General features: G+C 41.3%; 2 protein-coding genes across 2 annotated transcripts; one reads left to right on the top strand and one right to left on the bottom strand.

The window, feature by feature from the left end:
- Window positions 1–5852: 5852 nt before the first annotated feature.
- On the bottom strand, window positions 5853–11720 carry TDP2 (tyrosyl-DNA phosphodiesterase 2). The gene is made up of 7 exons (XM_059856993.1): window positions 11535–11720; window positions 11372–11460; window positions 9183–9350; window positions 8423–8514; window positions 7842–7960; window positions 7292–7462; window positions 5853–6504 (listed from the first exon to the last, which is right to left on the bottom strand). Exons 1-7 carry the CDS (start codon window positions 11718–11720, stop codon window positions 6223–6225), a joined length of 1107 nt encoding a protein of 368 aa, XP_059712976.1. The 3' UTR covers window positions 5853–6222.
- A 35-nt stretch (window positions 11721–11755) lies between these two features.
- On the top strand, window positions 11756–17975 carry ACOT13 (acyl-CoA thioesterase 13). The gene is made up of 3 exons (XM_059857018.1): window positions 11756–11887; window positions 14943–15127; window positions 17285–17975. The coding sequence occupies exons 1-3, from the start codon at window positions 11807–11809 to the stop codon at window positions 17439–17441; spliced, it is 423 nt and encodes a 140-aa protein (XP_059713001.1). The 5' UTR covers window positions 11756–11806; the 3' UTR covers window positions 17442–17975.
- The last annotated feature ends 910 nt before the right edge of the window (window positions 17976–18885 follow it).

Here is an 18885-nt window from a genome sequence, read left to right as displayed (position 1 = left end):
ATCAAAAATGTTACATTCCCCTCAGCAGCCTTGTTCTCCTCAGAATGTTCTGTAATGGCAGATAATACTACAATCTGGAGCATGTCCAGTGCCCAGCAAAGCCACACAGACGTGGGAGAGAACTTTAAATAGCTGAGAAAGTTTCAATTTTCTACCCCAGACTGCAAAACAGTGGAGCAGGTGGTCCGTGGAAAAGACATTGTGTGTTTCATGTGTATGCATGACTGATCCTTGTTGCTTTACCAGTTACTGTTCTGAAAAATAAGGGAATATTAAAATACTGGTTTCCCCACTCTCTAAACACCAGAAATGTGACAGCCTTGCAATGGTAAGTTATAATCTGTTCCTTGCAGAAGGGAATTTTCCCAACTCTGCTCCAAAGCCTACTTCCCAAGTTTTCATGGACCTGACCCTTTCCCTCTGCTTATGGGCATCCCCAGATGTCATTAAAATAGGATTTTCCTCAAAAGCAAAAGCAAAAACACAAGGTCATTTATACTCTAGTTGTGGAAACTCTATAGTGAAGCTGCAGGAGTTAGATGAAGAGGAGACGTGGAGCATAGAATTTATTTCTTAGTATTACCACTAGGAGCCAGTGAAGAAGTGAAAGCTGCTGAGATGAAATGGAAAACTTGCTCCAGTAAAAAATGTTCTCCCTGGCTCTTTCCTGGCTCAGGGACCATCAGATAAGCTTTGACATGATAGACAAAAACAAGGACATGGTACAATGCACGATGGTGTCATCATGAAAGGATAACCACAAACTTCTCTGCAGTGCTGGACTAATTTAGCTTTAAGGCAATATGAGGGTGATCCTCATTACCAGCTAAAAAGGCAAAGAGAAATGTCATCTCTTCAGTATACAACTGTTTTGCCTTGTCTTTTTACTTCCCCTCTGATTCTCACCTTCCCAATATTTTTTAACAGTAGGCTGTATGACTTTTCCTGAAGATAGTCAAATCTCCCTTGTTGCAAGCTCTGTAAATATAGAATATGAATCTCTGAACTGTAACTCTGAATTTGTCTGACTGCATTTAAAATAATTTTCATGCTCTGTTGTTATGCCAATTTTTATTCCTCAGTTTCTGTGATTTCCATGGTTAGGCCACACTTAGGGAGGCTGAACTCTGCTTATTTGATGTAGAAATAATTGTTCTAATAATAACACAAAAAAAGATCAGTGAGAACGTTGTATATTTTTTGATGTTGACTGAGACTGGTCGGTTTTGAAAAGGAAGTGTGTTTAGAGAGAGGAAGCCTGGCTATCTGTCCTTACCAAGGCAGCCCCCTTTCTCTTGCCTTGCAGCCTTCCTGTCAGCACCCAGGGGTGGTTCACAGAGCCAGTGGGGGAAGATGATTGCCCTCCAATGCTTTGCATGCTCCTGAGTTCCTAATTTTACTGACTGGAAAAGCACCAAATATAGCTTCAGATTCTTCTGCAGGAAAAAATGCTCACTTGGATACTCATAGCTAGAGCTTTTTGAACCATCTGTGCAAGTATGCAAAGGGTTCCTCGGTGCAGTGCAGGCTGAGGGAGATAAGCCCTCTTCTCATCCTGCCCAGAGGTACCTCCCACCATCTTAGTGAAAGTAGGGGAAAGGATGAAAGCAGCAAATGCCCCTCTTTGCTTTCTCTGCACAGCAGTAGCTGGTCCAGTGCCCTTGGCTTTGTCACAAGCAGACCTTCCTTCTCCATTGAACAAACAGGATGCAGCCAGTCCCATGCAAACACAAAGGCATCAGAGCAAACAGCTCCCAACTGGGAACCCCAGCAGCAGCTCCTGTGGCCCATTCTCTGCCTGTGAACTCCAGAAATGCTACCAAACTGAGGAGCTGACTGAGAAAGCAGATTACTGCAGAGGGCAGAGGATAAGATGGTATTTTCCTGCTGAGCCAATTCTTGGCTTTCATAACACTGATGAGCTAATAGGTTTAACACTGGTGAACTAATAGGCTCAGTGTGATATAAGCTATCTGAAGACCATGGAAGCCTTAAAACACAGACCAATGTTTATTCACCTCCAGCTTCTTTCCACAGTAGGTGCACTCAACTGGGCAGACGAAAGCCCTGTGAAGCTGCCATCAGCCAGGACAGGTAACTCACTGCCAGACATCCAGGGGTAGTTAGGAGACCTGGCAAGCACCCATCCCATCAACATCAAATGATCCTTGCGCCACCCACTTGGTGCTGGTGGCAGGGAAGCCCTGACTCGAGGCATAGCATTACTGGGAGGTTTCTCCCATTGCAGGGGGCTGGTGCAGCTCTCTGGGCACCCTGAACCCTGCACTCTCTGCTTATCTGCCTTGTTCATCTGCTTGGAGGTGTGGAACATGTTTGGTTACCAAACCTTGGTGAGATAGTTTTGTGCTTTTGCAGAAAGATCCTTTTACCCCACCTTCCATCCTAAATGGAAAAAATTCTGACCTGTTTCAGTCCAAGGAAGTATCTGCCAACACTGAAAAGGATGTCTGCATTCACCTCCAGGGCATCTGAGACACATTTTTTTTTTGGTTTTTCAGTAATTGGGAGAATTTTTGAAAGCCACAAGAAAGTGAGCTCCCTTTCTTGGACATATTTGTCCAGCCTTGCCAGCTGTACTTGCATGCAGTATCTACTTCCAGGTCCAGGTCAAGCTTCTGCCTCAACAAATGATTTCTGCAGTATCAGGAAATACTGTACTGCAAAATGTTATAATGGCATGGTGTGATCCTTTTTGTCTTTCATTTAAGTGTTATCACTGCAGAAACAGAGTAACTTTCATTTCAATTGTTGTAATTAAGCAGTGTTTCAGAGCACTGTGGCTCCTGTTTAAGCCTCCTACTTTCTCAACTGTCAGTGTTACACTGAAGACTTCTCAGTCACTGGGAGTCTCTTTCCTCTGAGCTGATATTACACAACAAGCTTTGTCTCCAAGAAATAAAAAGATAAAATCTACACATCTTCATTAATGAACATTTATTATAATCTTAACCCTGGGAAATTTACCTGCTATTCTCCCCCCCTCGCTTATTTTTTTTCTTTCTAAATCCATCTGTTTTATTATTTAACTCCCTATATGTTTAACATTTCCTTATTTAATTCTAGGTATATCACTTCTCTTTTAGTAAGTTCAAGCTCTTTTCATGTAGGACTGTTTAAGACTGGCTGGATTCTCAGAAGAAATTCCTTCTTTTGATAACTGGATCAAAGAATTAATAAAATTATGCCTCCAATTGTACATGATCTCCACAAGTACAGGTTACTGTTGATTATTAACTTTCTCACATTCACATTTGTATAGATCCTTTGGGCTGTATAGATGCTATAATATCATGCTACTGAATCAAGAAAACAAATCAAATTACAATTTGCAAGCCAAGAAATGTTTTGTTTGGTTTAACTTTGCTGTTTCTACCCCTTTAAGTTTTAGTTGCTGTATTCAGCAGATATTTTACCTTTTACATCACTGATTAAATTAAGAGGCAAATTAATTTAAACACTCTGACTGCTCTTGATTGTCAGCAATTTAGATGCTTATTAAGTGATTTAAAGTACATTTAATTAAAGATGTATTGCTTCACATCTAGTAGTCAGTGAAACATGTAGTGTTTATGTCTTCTTATAAAGTATTACCACTTCTGTAGTTCAAGAATGCTTTCAAAGGATGTACGCATAATTTCCTCATTTTAAAAGAATGACTAACCACTAATTGCACTGAATTGAGTCTTCCTCTCACCTACTGTTTTTAATTATAAAAATGAATTGGCCCATACAAATGTTATGTCTTTGCTTGCTCTTATGTCCCCCCTCTCACTATCTATTCCAAAAGTTAGGAAGACTGCTGATCAAAGGAGGAATCAGCCAATGCTAGAAAGGGATAAGGAGTTTAGGCATCGAGATACATCACACACTACTCTGAATGCTTTTTTAATCCCTGATTCAAAAACCTATTTCAGAGCAACAGGAGGCAGCCTCTTTCATGTCTTCCAAAACAGTCCAGAAGGTGCAGCCACATAACCAAAAGCAGCCATGATATAGAAGGCCACATAATCTGGTGTTTCTTGATGATGAAACACGAGTTTATTGTACTTTTCCCTTCTCAAACATTGTTAGAAAAGTCAGATTGCCTTCACCTTCCCCACAAATCCTTTGGCTGGAACTACCAGGGAGGAGGAGGAGGTGTAAGCCCTGACAAAAAACCCCACGACATTTCTTCAAAGGCTTAGTAAGGAACAAGATTGTCATGGAGCGAGTCATAATGTGTGATCTGTGCCAGCCCCAGTTTAAGCCCAGAAGTAAAAGCCTGGCAGTTGGAAAATCCTGGCAGTTGTACCTATTTTCCACTTTCTTATAGGACTATTTATTTTGGAATAGAAAGAGGAGATTATGTGCTCAACATGAGTTTAAAAATGTATCAGTGCTTTCTCCTTGTTTTTGCAGCTATTGTAAAATAATGGGATATGTTGAAAGCAATCAAGGATTGGACATCCTTCCCAAAACAGGCTGTTCTCTTTCACCTTTAATAAAAGGAATTTGCTGTTTAAAGAAGTGAAAGCAGAAGAGGAGATATCTGCAGCTGATTTCTGTGCAGATGAATTAACATCCTGAGGCTTATTTGCTTGTTTAGTAAAGTCACCTGTGGCTCCTGCTGAATGAAAGGAAAACCACACCTACCTCAGGCCTCCTTGTTCCTGTGAGAAGAAGAAGAGCTGTTTAACTATTCAGGAGAGGTTTAGACTGCACATCAGGATGGATATCTTTACTGAAAGAGTGGTCAAACACTTTTACTGGCTGCAAATTACTGTTGGAGAGTGTGATAATGGGTAAGGCTGGAAGTGAACACCAGCAGTGATTTAGCTCCTGGCTCAAGCACAGTCAGTCCACTGGAGCACATTAGTAAGGAGTGAGTTTTGAATATCCCCAGTGAGAGAAACTCCACCCCATCTCTGGGCAGCATGATCCAGTGCTCAACCACCTGCACAGTAAAGAAGTTCTTCATGTTCCAGTTGAATTCCTGGAACTTCCTTCTTTGCATGGGAAACAAATGTTTTGGAAATAAATTAAGTCCCCCAAACCAAGTCTTTTTTGTCCATGAGGATAACTGGGAAATGTCTTTATCTCAACCTATGAGCATTTTTTTTTAAATTCTGATTTCTTCCTCCCACCTCTTTGGGAAAGGGGACTGAGAGAGCAGCTGGGTGGCAGACTGGCTACCAGGTGAAACCAAGCCATCACAGTAGTGCAGCAAAGTACAAGTTGTTTGTAAGCTTTGGGCTCAAGACCAAAGACCAACAACAACAACAAAAAGAATTCAGGCTGTCAAGCTCCATTCACTTCACGCCACTGATGGGTAATCTGTCCTCCTTCTCCATGCCTGTGCACTGAACTTCACATCAAAAAGTCAGGAGGCTTTCCCTTTTAAATCAGCATTGCATATCTATAAAACAACAGCTTCTAGGAGATTTATTACACAGTTCTTAGAGTAAGAAGGCCTGGCTGATCTTCTGCAAAGTCAGCAAGGCCTTGAGCTGTTGAGGCTTCTCCCCAGCACTTCATAAGAGCTCACCAAAACACAACACGTCTTAATCTGAACCTCATATCCAGGCTAATAAACACCAAGTAAGGTGTACACCATCCCAAGTGAACAACTTCCATGCATCTGCCTATATCATTTTGTCAAATAGAAGGCATATTGTTCTTAAATCTGTTCAACAATAGCTCATTTTCTACTTAAATACCTTCCTTGCCTGAAGGGGTGTGTACATTAAACACAAACTTCAGAAGCTAACACAAAACATCCTACAAAAGACAAAGTCATAAAGGATGATGGGAATGGTTACAAAATAAACAATGAAGGCACAATAAAAGTAGTCTTATAATACAAAAAAGCAGCCTTTATTATGAGATCATAATACATGCCAAAATAAAAGTGTCATTTAAATCACTGTGTATGTTTATGAATTGTATTTACAGGTTTTTCCTGCCATTTTAAAACTAGAATTTGCTTGGTTTTGCAGATATTTTCAAAAATAAATATTATAAAACATGATTCAAGAAAAGATGCATACAATAGGAAAAGGGAAACCTGGCTTGAAACAAAACCATTCCAGCAGAAGCCAAGAACAAAGAACGTATTAGAATTGAAAACTTAAATATGCCCTACCTTAAACTGAGAGGGTAAAATTTTGTAAAAACAAGAATAAATCACCTAAAAACTGAGGATGCGAGTATTTTTTTTCTTTTCTATAATATAACATCAAAGTTACACAGAATGCCCCAGTGATCACTAGGAAATCTGCCACATTCTAGTTTTTCCAAACCAATTAAGTCCATGCTTCGTGGAATGAAATGTCCCCCTTTCACTGCAGGCCGAAAGTAAATGCGGTCAAACCTCATCTTGCACTTGTAGGCTGCATTCAGGTTGGTGTTGGACTGCGTGTCCCAAGTGTAGCGGCAGTGCTGAGGTCTACCCAAAAACTCCCAGGCATCCTTAATGTTGTCAGGCAGATTACCAAGTTTAGCAACCTGAAGGTAGAAAGAGGGAAAAAATTCCACAAGATAGTGAATTCACAAATTCTACCTTCAAAAAATAGAACTGAGTTGTCGCAGCATTGGATTTTTTTCTGCAAAACATAAGTTGTTAAAAATCAAAGATCTTGGAGATGTTTCTAAGCTATGGTATTTCTCCAGATACTCTAAAGCATGACCATTTCCTGTAGCACTTTCTAAATCCAAAACACGTTCCAAAATAAATGTTCAGTTCTGAAATGTTGAGGTATAGGGGCCAACACCATGTTTCCTAAACCAATGTTATCCCAGCGCAACAGAATTTCACGATAGGGAGAGGTGAAACTCTGACCTTCTAGTAATAATAAATTTCCCTTTAGTATCAGCAGCCAAAAAACTACTTCTAATTTTGAATGTCTTGATTGCTAGGAATTAAGATCCATTTCTCCAGAGAACCCTCTTTCTTCATTGATTCTGAGAATTGGAGAGTTGAACAAGTAAAGACCATGTTCTCAAAATGAGAAAATGTTTTTGAAGTCAAAACTTCCATCAGAACTGCCTGCATCTGCTCAGATACAAGTATTGTTCTTAAAGCATTTTGTTACTTGGAAGGGGTCTCCATATATATCACCTCAGCCAAAATAACGCTTACTTCTACTTAGTCATCGTTCCACATCTTAATAATAAGTGTTGACTATCTCTGTTCTGCCTAAGCAGGTAATTTCTCATAAAGACAACAGAAAAGCCTGAGAAGGTTTTGTCAAAATACCTTCTCTAAATAACAAAGTTGCTTATTTCTATTTACCTCGCTGTCTCTGAGGTTTGTATCCCCTCCAAATATAACAGTGGTGGACTCAGACTCCTTCTGCATTTCGTTTAACACTATTTGCAGCTGCTTGATACGTTCCTTGGAGTGATCTTTAGTGCTCTCCAGATGAGAAGTCATAAGGCAAAGTTCAATACCAGATATGCTCACCTATGTGTGAAACAAAGAGGCAGTATTGCTATCCACATCACGGTAAGAAGCTCAAAGACAAAATCTAATCACAAAGGAAATGACTGAATGTCAGAGCTCTGGTTAATATCAGTTTTACACTGAAGAAAAGGGGCTTACAGAAGGGTAACAGGCTTTTAGTTTTGTTTTCTGAGGTTATGAGACTTGAAAGCAAAGTATGGTTAGTAACCTGCATAAAAAATTTAAGTTTGTCAGTATCAAATGCCACTGGGTTTGCATGCTTGGAGAAGTTTTTATGCTCTTTGAGACTCTCATAGAGAAAAAGCCAGTTCAGTCCTTCCTAGGATTTTCTGTTTGGAAGGCAGAAGTACAGCTGCTTAGTACATCCTGACTCACTCACATGCACAATTAAAAGGTTCCTCTTCATGGCAGTCGTTGGAAAAGGTATTATTTCATGTTTCAGTAGCTTCACTCTCGATTTCTTTAACATTACAGCAGTGAAATACTCATCTGTGTTACCTACAGAGGACCAAGCAAAGAAATGTTTGAGGACATCTTCTGCTGTGCCACAGCAGAACAGCCATAAAGCAGTAAAGGTTCTGAAAGAGACCTTTTTACCATAACCTGCCAGACTATGTTGATTTTTAAGTCATTACTGAAAAGCTGCATAATAATGGTCTGAATTTTCCAGATTTTTTAAATGCAAATACCTAAAAAATTACTTATCTATGGTACTTTTTGATTTCCCTTGCTACCAATCTTTCAAAATGCAGAAAGAAATACAAAGGAAAACGCCAGAAAATAATAATAATTTGCATCAAGCTACATGCTGATACCAAAACACAGGAACATCGAGTGCTTCCTTCTTCACTTTACTCTTTACATTCTTTAAAATGGTTGGAGGTTTTGGCAAGAGAAACAGAATAAACCCAACCTCTGTTTTCTGGTTTTTGTCTTTAGCACCTGAGGGTATTTTCTTACCTGGAATAATAGTGTAATTGCTTGCTTTCATCTGGAGAAGAGGGAGATGTGGTGGGATGACCTCCTGTAAAAACACAACATCCGGACTGTATCTGAAATCAGCAAGGCAAGAAAAATTTCAATTAATAACTGAGAAGTAGTACTGCAACACTCTGAGGCCAAATGGAACAAAGTCAGGGATTTCAGGTGCACCTTGCCTTCATTTTCCTAGGTTTTATAAGAATCTGCTCTTTGGAAAAAAAAAAAAAGCTATCTGCACTGTACTTAGCAGCACAGAGACACCACCATTACTAAAAGGGAGAAAACAATTGTTATTATGAACATGAAACCGACATGGTAATAAAATTACTTCCTTCGACCACAACCTTGCAGGTTTCATATACTACATAACATAAGGAATTCAACTTAAGCAGCTGCAAAGTAGCTTTGGGACATGTTTTCCAGAAGATTCTCATGTACAGGATGCTATTATGAACTATGTTTGTGATGTATGTTTGCAACTTGAACAATAATGCTCATTATTAGACTTTTAAAGTAGCCATCTGAAAACATTTAACCTCTGGGATGCTGCACAGGTTCACACCTTTTAAAGTCAGTATAACAACTCTCAGCTATTTAGGATTTATAGGGTGATTGATCTGTTGCATCTAACATTAAGATAATTGGGACATGAAGATTTGTAAATTCTTAAATCAAGAAGCCTTTTTGTTTTTTTGTTGAATCCAGGCACCTGACAATCCAAAGAGGAGGCTGTACTTACAACGCCAGGTATGTACAGACTCCTCTAGCTCGGTCTTTCACATTTCCCAGATCCAGCCCATCAATGTTCCAGGTGATCAGCGAGAAGTTGCTGTCGTCTTCTTTTTGCTGCGAGTCTTCACTGTTGACACCAGCATTACTTGTAGTTGCATCTGCAGTGAGGTCAATGCTAAAGAGAGAGTGTATTTGTTTGTTAACATGCATAATACTGACCTATCTGTGATTGCCTCACTTATCTTCTAAAGCAAGTATGGATCTCGACATCATTTAAAAGTGCAGTAACTAAAACATACAGGCCCCAGTTGTACAGAGCTGTGGTACACAGGTGAAGTAAGTGGTTTTCTCTCCGCCTATGGATGGAAGATAACATTTACCATTTTGATGTAAGCTAATCAGATGGTAACTAACAAAATCCAAAGCCCTTGAGTAGTTCAGCTCTTTCCCCACAATCGCACTCCTTCCCTGTGTACTTTAGGAACAGGCTGCTTCCAAGTGAATTCCCCATGGGGTCACAAGTCCTGCCAGCAAACCTGTTCCAACACAGGCTCACTCCTCTGTCCATGTGCTCACAGGTCCTGCCAGGAGCCTGCTCCAGTATGGGCTTCCCATGGGATCAGCCTTCTTCAGGCACCCACCTGCTGCAGTGGGGAGTCCTCCCTGGGCTGCAGGTGCATCCCTGTTCCACTGTGGTCCTCCAATGGGTGTGCAGGAGCACAGCTGCCTCACCATGCTCTGCACTTGGGGAATCTCTGTTCCTGCACCTGAAGCACCTCCTGCCCCTCCTTCTTTGCTGACCCTCGGTGTCTGCAGGGCTGTTTTCAGTTCTCTCTTCTGCTGCAGATGCTGTGGTGCAGCAACTTTTTAACCTTAAGTACATTATCCCAGAGGCGCTACCACCATCGCTGATGGGCACAGCATTGTTCTACAGCGGGTCTGCCTTGAAGCCAGCTGACTTTGGCTCTGTCAGACACAGAGGAAGCTTCTGACAGCTTCTCACAGGAGCCATGCCTGTAGCTCCTCACTACCAAAACCTTGCCAAGCAAACCTGGTCAGAATAATGTTGACAACACACTGATGTTTTTGTTGTTGCTCACTAGTGCCTACCTCAAGACAAGGGCTTTTAAGCTTCCCATGCTCTGCCAGGTGCATAAGAAGCTGGGAAGAAACAAGACCAGGCAAACTGACCTGATCTGGCAAAAGGGATATTCCATACCATAGATCATCATGTTCAGTGAATGAACTTGGCCAGGAGGAGCTAACTGCTACTTAGAGATGGGCTGGGCATCAGTCAGTGGGTGGTGAGCAATTGTTCTGTGCATCACTTATCCTTCTTGGCTTCCATTTCTCTCTCTCTTTTTGTTATCTCAAATTTCATTACAATTAATTTTATATTATTATCATTAATTTTATTTCTACTGTAAAACTGTTTTTTACCTCAACCAATGGTTCTATTTTTTTTTTTTCAATTCTCTTTCACACCCCACTGAGATGGTGATGGTAAGTCAGGGTGAGTGGGTGCTTACTACTTAGCTGGTAACTGGGATTAAACCACAGCAGGCAGGGATCTGGAAAAGTACAACTCCACATGCAGATCAGTACACTCAGTACCTCCTCCAGGTGTGCTATGAGATGGTGTACGTAAAACACAAATCTTACACCTTAACTTCCACAAGTACATTTAACAAGGTATCCATGTACAAGCATATTTTATTTATAGAAATAAAAATATGCATACATCCACTATAATACAAATATGCATAATTTACACATATACAAACGTGTGTATGGTAAAATCTGTATACAAAACACTACACAACACAAGGCAATGAAAAGAAAATATGCCTATTCCCTCTCCAAAAGGTTCACAATCCAAGGGTCCAGAGGATCCACAGAGGGGAAAGGCAGCCCAAAAGCCTGAGAACCTCTCCGTGAGAGAGAAACGTCGGGAAAGGACGAGAACGGGAGCAGAAAAGGAACAGGACCCACCTGCCTCGCTACACCTCAGCCGAGGGGCGAGGCCTGGCGGGAGAGTAGCGCGGCTCCCCAAGCTACGCCTCGGCCCGGCGATGGCTCTCCCCGGGTGTGGGGGTCCCAGCGCCTCCCCCCGGGGAGGGGAACCTGCCTCCCCTCCGGGGAGGCTCCGCTCCCCGACCCCCTCCTCCCGCCGCATCCCCCGTCCCCGTCACCTACCAGGTGCCGGTGTCCGCACAGGCCGGGGCCGCCCCGCCCGCCGCTGCCTCCGTGTCCCGCGGCGGGTCGAAGAAGGCGTTCAGCGCCCTCTGAAACACAGGGGCGGCTGGCAGCGAGGGGCCGCCGCCGGGCAGCCCCGCGGTCCCGCCGGCCCCAGCCGTACCTCCATGTGCCAGTCGCTGCCGGCCAAGAAGCGGCGCGCCTCGGCTTCGTCGCTGTTGGTAATGGCGGCGAACTCGGAGCACAGCACCTTCCTCCGCTTGGCGACATGTAGGGCATCCTCATCCTCCTGCTCCCGCTTGTGCTCCGCCGGCGGCGAGCTGGGCGCCACCTCGGCCCGCTCCTCCATGGCTGCGGCGGAAGGCGGGCAGAGGCGCCGCCCGCCGGGGTTGCCGTTCCGGGGCGCGGGCTGGCGTCGGTCAGCGGGGCGGCGGCATGGGGTTCACGATGGAGAGCCTGAAGGAGGCTATGAAGTACATGGTGGAGTCGAAGGGCTTCGACCGGGTGCTCGGCAAGGTACGGGCACTTGGAGGGCAGGGCTCCGGTAGTGCGGCACCGCCGGGACAGCTCGTCTCTACGGCCTTGTGTCCCCTCCCGGAGTAACCGGCTGGACCGGGATCAGGGCGTCAGTCCGCGGGGGCTGCACGGGGCCGAGCCTGGCGCGGTGCGGGCACGGCAGCAGCTCGCTGATGCAGGCTCGCCGGTGTTTTCCCCGCATTCCAGGCCTCGCACCCGGGCGTGTAGCCGTGCTGCTAACACGGGGTAGAAAACAATTGTTATAATAAGAATAATTACTCGGTTGTTATTCAGTAACTCTCGTTAAACACTGCAGCTGCCTTCCAGCAGCTCTGTGAAGGCGGCTGTACTGAATAACCTTCAGGAGTCATTCAGCAGGTGGCATTCTTTCCTTCGCAGTGTGTGCGAAGCCACTAACTTCCGGGACCGTGAAATTGTAAAATAAACTCTTCCCTGTTTAAAATTAGAAAGGTGTCTAATGTTATGACATCTCCTGAACCTGAAGTCAAGCTGGAAGCACAACGTACACCCCAGTGCTCTATGAATTTTGACACAAGGTCTTACACTACACCTTCACGGCACATTCTGGTGCAAGGAAATGTAATTGACTGGTATTCCTGCAGTGTCATGCTACATTACGCTCAAAAAAAAGTTGAAGTTGCTGTTAATTTACACTGCAACTTGTGTAGTATGCAGTAACATAGCTGCTGAGTAGGAAAGTTCTTGTTCTAGAAGCAGTTTCAGTGTTCTCATTAAATTTTCACTCTGATTTTTATTTGGTTGTGTAACTGTGACATGGAGTGATGGAGTAAATGTAAGTTAAGAAAATCAGCCATGTAAAAATAGCTTTGCATTATAGAGGAGCAAATGTTATAATGGAAGCAGTGCTTTTGTTGACAGCTCCATGATCTGATACACTTAATAGACATCAACTGTTCACAAATTCTTAGAGTCATGTTTTTCCAAGACGGTGGTGAGTATGAAGTTTTTTAAAAATGTATAAAGCTTTAAGAAGATAGTTTATATATTTATAGAGTCCATTTAGTTCTTAGTCACCACTTCATTGTGATAACTTTACGCTCCTTTTAAATCCTGGTAAGTGGTGAGCAGATATTAGCATTTCAGCTTGTAAAGGTAACTGCCTGGAAGTGAGCCTTGGGAAACTGGTTTCCAGTCTTCCTGAGGAATACTTTCAGATTTTTCCTGCAACCTTCTAGAATTAGTATGCTAAGAATCTGATGATAATAACAATGAAAGTACAGTTTGAATTAAAAGTAACTGCTGCTTTTCTGGGAGATACCTGAAATGTCTCTTACCATAAGTAAATGACTCAAGGTTTTTCTTAGTCTGGAGAAGACACATTTTAGTCTGAAACCTTTCACCTCAAGCCTCAGACTTAATTTCTGGTGTAACTCCAATGTGGTATCTACCCAGGCTTTAATGACTGTGTGTTTAAAGCCTGGAAGCTGAAGCAGTGTGCTGTTCCCCAAGGCAGATGCGTGGGAGGACAAGCACAGCAGGGCTGGGAGAAGCACAGACCAGCAGCTCTGAGTAGGTCCTGGAAGCATTCAAGTACTGAACTATTTTTGTCAAGGAGAGCAGGCATGTAGTGCCAGATCAGAGCAATGATAAATGGGACCAGATGCTTTCCTCACCTCGCTGATGGGGTGGAGCACCAGTCCCTGACGGGAGTGGAAGCCACCTGCTCCCAGTGCTGAGCATCAATAAAGTCCTCCTTAGAAATTCTGTCAGAAGCTCAGGCCTCCAGTGCAGTGCAGCATGCCTGATTTAGCACTTGGGGTTTTCATTGATACCAGTGCTATTTCTGTATTAGGACATTGCCTCAGTAATTTCCTCCCTGTTTAATACCAGTTTTTTCCATTAGAAGACTGTACTACATCATCACTGATCTTAGTATCGTTTGTCTGCACAATTTGGATAAACTGTGGTTTATCAGAAAGGGTGAAACTCAGCTCCTACAATGCATTATAAATAAAGAACAATGAAACTGGAAACATTTCAACCTTAATACCATTTTAAGATCAAAAAATATTTAAACTGGTATTATATATATAAATTATAAACAAATTATATATTTAAGCTGCTAGCAGAATGGAAACATTCAAGTTTAAAAAAGCCCTTGTAAAAACCCTAAAAATTAGTAAGACGAAATATAATAAATATGTCCACCTTTCACTTTTAATAATCTAAAGATACTTCAAAGTCTTAGTTATACATGTAAATATATGTGGAACTTACCCCAGTTTTGCATCTGCTTTCAGATTTTGAATATAGTGCTACTGACTGAAGAAATTTAAATAGAGATTTTTAAATACTGAGTTGCAGTATTTGAAAATACTGCAACTTCTTGGTGTCAAAATTCCAGCTTCTTTTGTTGGTTATAGGGGGAAGCATGGTACTATAGGTGAGCTGTAATTCTGGATTTATCTCCTGTGGTCTGGAATAAAACTGTATATACAAATGATGATGCTGTAACACTGTGATACAGACTTGGATACTTCTACTCATGAATATGAATTTCCAGTCAGAGAGGCCAATCTGATTAGTATTTCCAACACATTTCAAAATACTGATTTTTATTGAGGTTGCACTTCTGTAATGATTAATGAATTGGTGATCTTGTTACCATATTGTGAGCTAACAACTGCCTTCACAACTATGGTACACACAGATACTTAGAGCAGTTTTGGGTTCCCTCTAATCTGGTCTTTCACTCACGGCTTAAAGCAAAAGGAAGACTGAAGACAGTTTCCTCCTAAGGAATTCCTGACAGCATAGCAGCTATTGAAGTTCTGTTAAGCTGTCAGTTTAAATATTTGTCTGCATTAGAAGTACAGATTTTTCTAAGGCAACAGTCTTCTGCTCAAAATCTATGGAAATATTTAATGGGACAGTTGAATTACTCTATTTTCCATCTTTTAATTTGTCTCATAAGTCCAGAGTCAGAAAAAATTTACTTTCAATTTGATTGAGGGCAATATAAGGTGTTGGTACTACTGTCACAAAGCTTTTTATTCCTTTTTTGGTTATACAGATGAAACTTCAATCTGCAACTCCTGGAAGAGTTGTTTGTGAAATGAAAGTAGAGGAGGAGCATACAAACAGAGGTGGCACATTACACGGAGGTTTGACAGCCACCCTTGTGGATGTGGTGTCAACAGCAGCATTGCTGTACACAGAAAGAGCAGTGCCTGGGGTCAGTGTGGACATGAACATCACGTAGGTATCATCCACTGTTGTACCAAAACATACTTTTCTTCCCCTCTTGACTCCATTGTACATCTTTTCTGTGCTGTGGCACTCACTAAAAATGGGTGTTTTCTTTGGTTTCAGAAGTCCTGTTTTGATTAATTAAAGGAGTTGCGTGTGTGTTTTTGGAGACTGCCATTTGGTTTCAAATTTCGAGTTGGACCTTCTTAAGCTTTTATTTGTTATATTTGTTTATGAGACAGTGCCCATTCCTTCATAGAATGTAAAGGGATGTTGATATGTTGTTAATTTTACTCCTAAGATACTGGTTTGGTTTCAGTTTTTGCTTGTGCAGGTATGTTAATGTCTCCTAAAAACCCAGGCTCTAGGGTAAGTAGCTTTCTATAAACTCTTTTTTTAGTATTATTCCATAAACCAGAGAAAAATGTTAAAGCAGGAAAGAGTTTACTTCAGGTGTGTGTAGAGGGTGAATTACAGATTGAATCAGAATTTCTCAGTGGAAGAAGAATCCTTTGGCTCTAGGTTATTTTAAGGTAGTTTTATACTGAGAATAGTTCTTCCTGTAATGAAAATTCAAAGCATGTTTTCTTAAACCAATTGTTCTGAAACTTTCTTTGATCATGCTATTGTAGCTTGTCAGTTTTGCTTCATTACTCTTAATGAAGACATTATGACTAATTGGAACTAAAGTAATCCTACTTGGAATAGCTAACACCGAGCATTAAAAATGTTAGAAAAGTAACCCCTCATCAAAACTGCCTAAAAAAATAAAAAAAAAGCTTTAAAAATGTGTGGGGAGTGATCTCTATAGAAAGGTTCCCTCCTTTCTCTCCCAGCACCTTCTGATTTCTCCACTAGGCCAATGGGGGATTAAGCATCTATTTAGGCTTCATGCCACCACTGTAATGACAAGAATCTTACTGGAAATTAAAACCTAAAATTCTCCTGTCGTTATGGGTTTTTTCCTGCAGTAGTATAACAAGAGACCAACATCTGAATTATTGACACCATCACTTATGTTCACCCAATTACATAAGGGCTGAAATCTGAAGAAAGTGCTGTGTCTGGAGGTGGTACAAAATTACTTTTAGGCAATATTACATGAAGCAATATTAATATCTTTTTTTAATTTGGACTACTGCATTCATTGAAAAAGTGAGATTGGATATCAAATATTGTTACAAGAACTTTTTTCCTTTTTGGGAAGGAGCTTTTTAAAAAGTTGTCATGAGGAAGCTATTTCAGTAATGGAAAGAACAGAGAGAAGCAGAGGAAATTTTTTTTTGTAACCACAAGAGGATCAGCAGTAGCTTCTGGAAATGAGACAAGGCTGAAATCCTGCCCTTGTCAAGCAATGGAGCTGGTGCTACATCAGCGTTAGGCGTGGCTGACATTCTTGTGACATGGCGTCGTGTATAAAAATGGACTCGTTGATGAAATTTATCTCAACAAGATTAACATCCAGCAAGTCTTCATTTTCCTCTGCAGCTCTAACATTTGAATATTGTTCCCTTACCTCAGATCGTGGTTGGATCATGTTCCTCCTAATTTGTTCCAGGGGAATTCTTTGTGCAGAAATTTCTTCCTCTTCCCAGAAGAGTGTGTTTTAAAAGCACACCCCCCTGCTCATGTAAATAAAACAAAGAGTTTTCTAATGAATAGAAACAACATTTGAGGGTGCCCAGATTTCCATGACTTTCCTCTAACCAGGGTATGGGAACAGTTAACCTGTGCTTACAGTTCCATACAGAAATGACCTTCTGGAGCCTTTGTGACATTGACATTTTGCAGCTGAAGCAGCCAGACTAGTTTAGAAAAGCTGTAGGAAGCCAGCAGTGGTTGGAATAGGACTTGGAGCTGAACTTTTAACTGAAGTCTTGGATACCTCATTGTTTCTGTTCCAAAACAGATTTTTCCTCAGAACCAAGCCAATGGGGCTTTTTCTTACCTCCATTTTCTCAGAGAACTCTTACACTTACTTACCACTGCCTGTAGTTAGAGGAGCTCAAATCCATTAAGTGGGGGTTTGCAAGTAGGCAGGCAGACAGAGATGTTGCTTTATTACCTGCTTGTACTAATTCCTTCATGATAATATAAAATGCAGGAATACTCTTGGATTGATCCTCTGTACAATTGCTTACCTGTTCCTTTTTTTCTTCCTTGAAGATACACATCTGCTGCTAAGATTGGAGAAGAGATACTGATTACAGCTCAGATTTTGAAGCAAGGAAAAACTCTTGCATTTGCCACTGTGGATTTAACAAATAAGGCTACAGGAAAGTTAATTGCACAAGGTAGACATACAAAGTTCATAGGAAATTAATATGAAAAAGAATTCTAAATAAGAATGTTGGACTTCAGAATCCCATTTAGAATTATTTTCTCACTTATGCAATATCATCTGCACAAAGTTGTGATAGTCTCTATCAAGTGAATTTGTCTCACTTCTATAATAAGCGAACAGATTTCTTAATTACCACCAGTATTGCTACAAGCCTGGGTTTGGGATGAACAACAGAGTGTGACAGCACAGGGAGGCATCTGGCTTTTTTTTGGTCAAGATAGCAGAAGGGAAGAGCCTTTGGACCAGCCATATGGTTAACCAGCATGACAGCATTTTAAGAGATCTGCTTTCTCTACCTGTGGCCAAAGCAACCCTGTCTTCAGGCCTGTCACTGTCACACTCAAACACCACTAGAAGTGCTTCCAAACTGTACTTGTTCCCTGAGATGGTAGTACAGAGTTCCTGTAACATCGTCCAGAACTGGTTTGAAAGTGTAAAGCAGGCTAATGCAAAATGTAATTTACTGATGCTGTAATAAATTAAGAAGTATTCAATAAAGCTTTCTGAAACTAACTTTTTAACAATTGTTTCATAGTTTTGTAGCCTCTTTGCACTAAGTAAAAGCTTATCAGCATGGAGTAGTTGAGAGAGGGTGTGGTGGAACCCTTGTACACAAATTCATCCAAGATGTCATCATCTCCCTCTGATCCTGGAACATGAAAATAGTTATATCATGTAGGCTTTTCAGCTCTCCCCAGCTGAGGCTGTGGTTATATTTGTTTAAAACCCATCAGCTGCATGTTACAGATGTAAAAAAGTAATTTTGGTGAGCTTTCATTCAGGCTAAGGCTGTAGATTTTCTGACCTGGGTTAAATGTGGTAGCGTTAAGCTGCTGTTCAACAGCTGAAGCCTGGTCTCTTGCAGTGTTGTGGACAGGTTTAACTGCTTTCTTCAAACTGTTGACAAATGATCCATGGCAAGATTATCAAGCTGTAATAAGAACAGCAATGCTACATATGCAGTGCATGTTTTTCTCCTCTAGAAAGAAGCTGATCTATGCTAGTAAAGGGCATGTGTAAGTCCTTTTTGTTGTAGAAGTTGAGTCATTGTCTTCAGTCATTTGACTTTTGTGATGAGCAGTTAAGGTTTTCTTCTGCGCATTCCTAAACCTAAAGAAGTAATTTTCAATGAGTTAGGTGACCTGTTCATGCTGACTGATTTTCAATACAAACTTGTACAAGTTTACTAATGTCATTAATCTTTCCAAAAGACTTTTAAACAACTAATATGAGTGGATGACTAACCCTTCAGTGGATGTTCTCTAAAAAAATATCTACAGTGGGCTCAAGCTACCAGCATGTATTTTAGCTGCAAGTTAGAACAATTTTTCATGGTATATACACTTTCAGAAAAGCTTTTTCTCTGGGGCTGCCTCAGTTGCATACAGGGCTTACATGCCTGTGGCTAGTTGAACTTTTAATT

The sequence above is a fragment of the Haemorhous mexicanus genome, chromosome 1, assembly GCF_027477595.1.
Source record: "Haemorhous mexicanus isolate bHaeMex1 chromosome 1, bHaeMex1.pri, whole genome shotgun sequence".
NCBI classification, from domain to species: domain Eukaryota; kingdom Metazoa; phylum Chordata; class Aves; order Passeriformes; family Fringillidae; genus Haemorhous; species Haemorhous mexicanus.
This window is presented reverse-complemented; position numbering and strand designations above follow the sequence as displayed.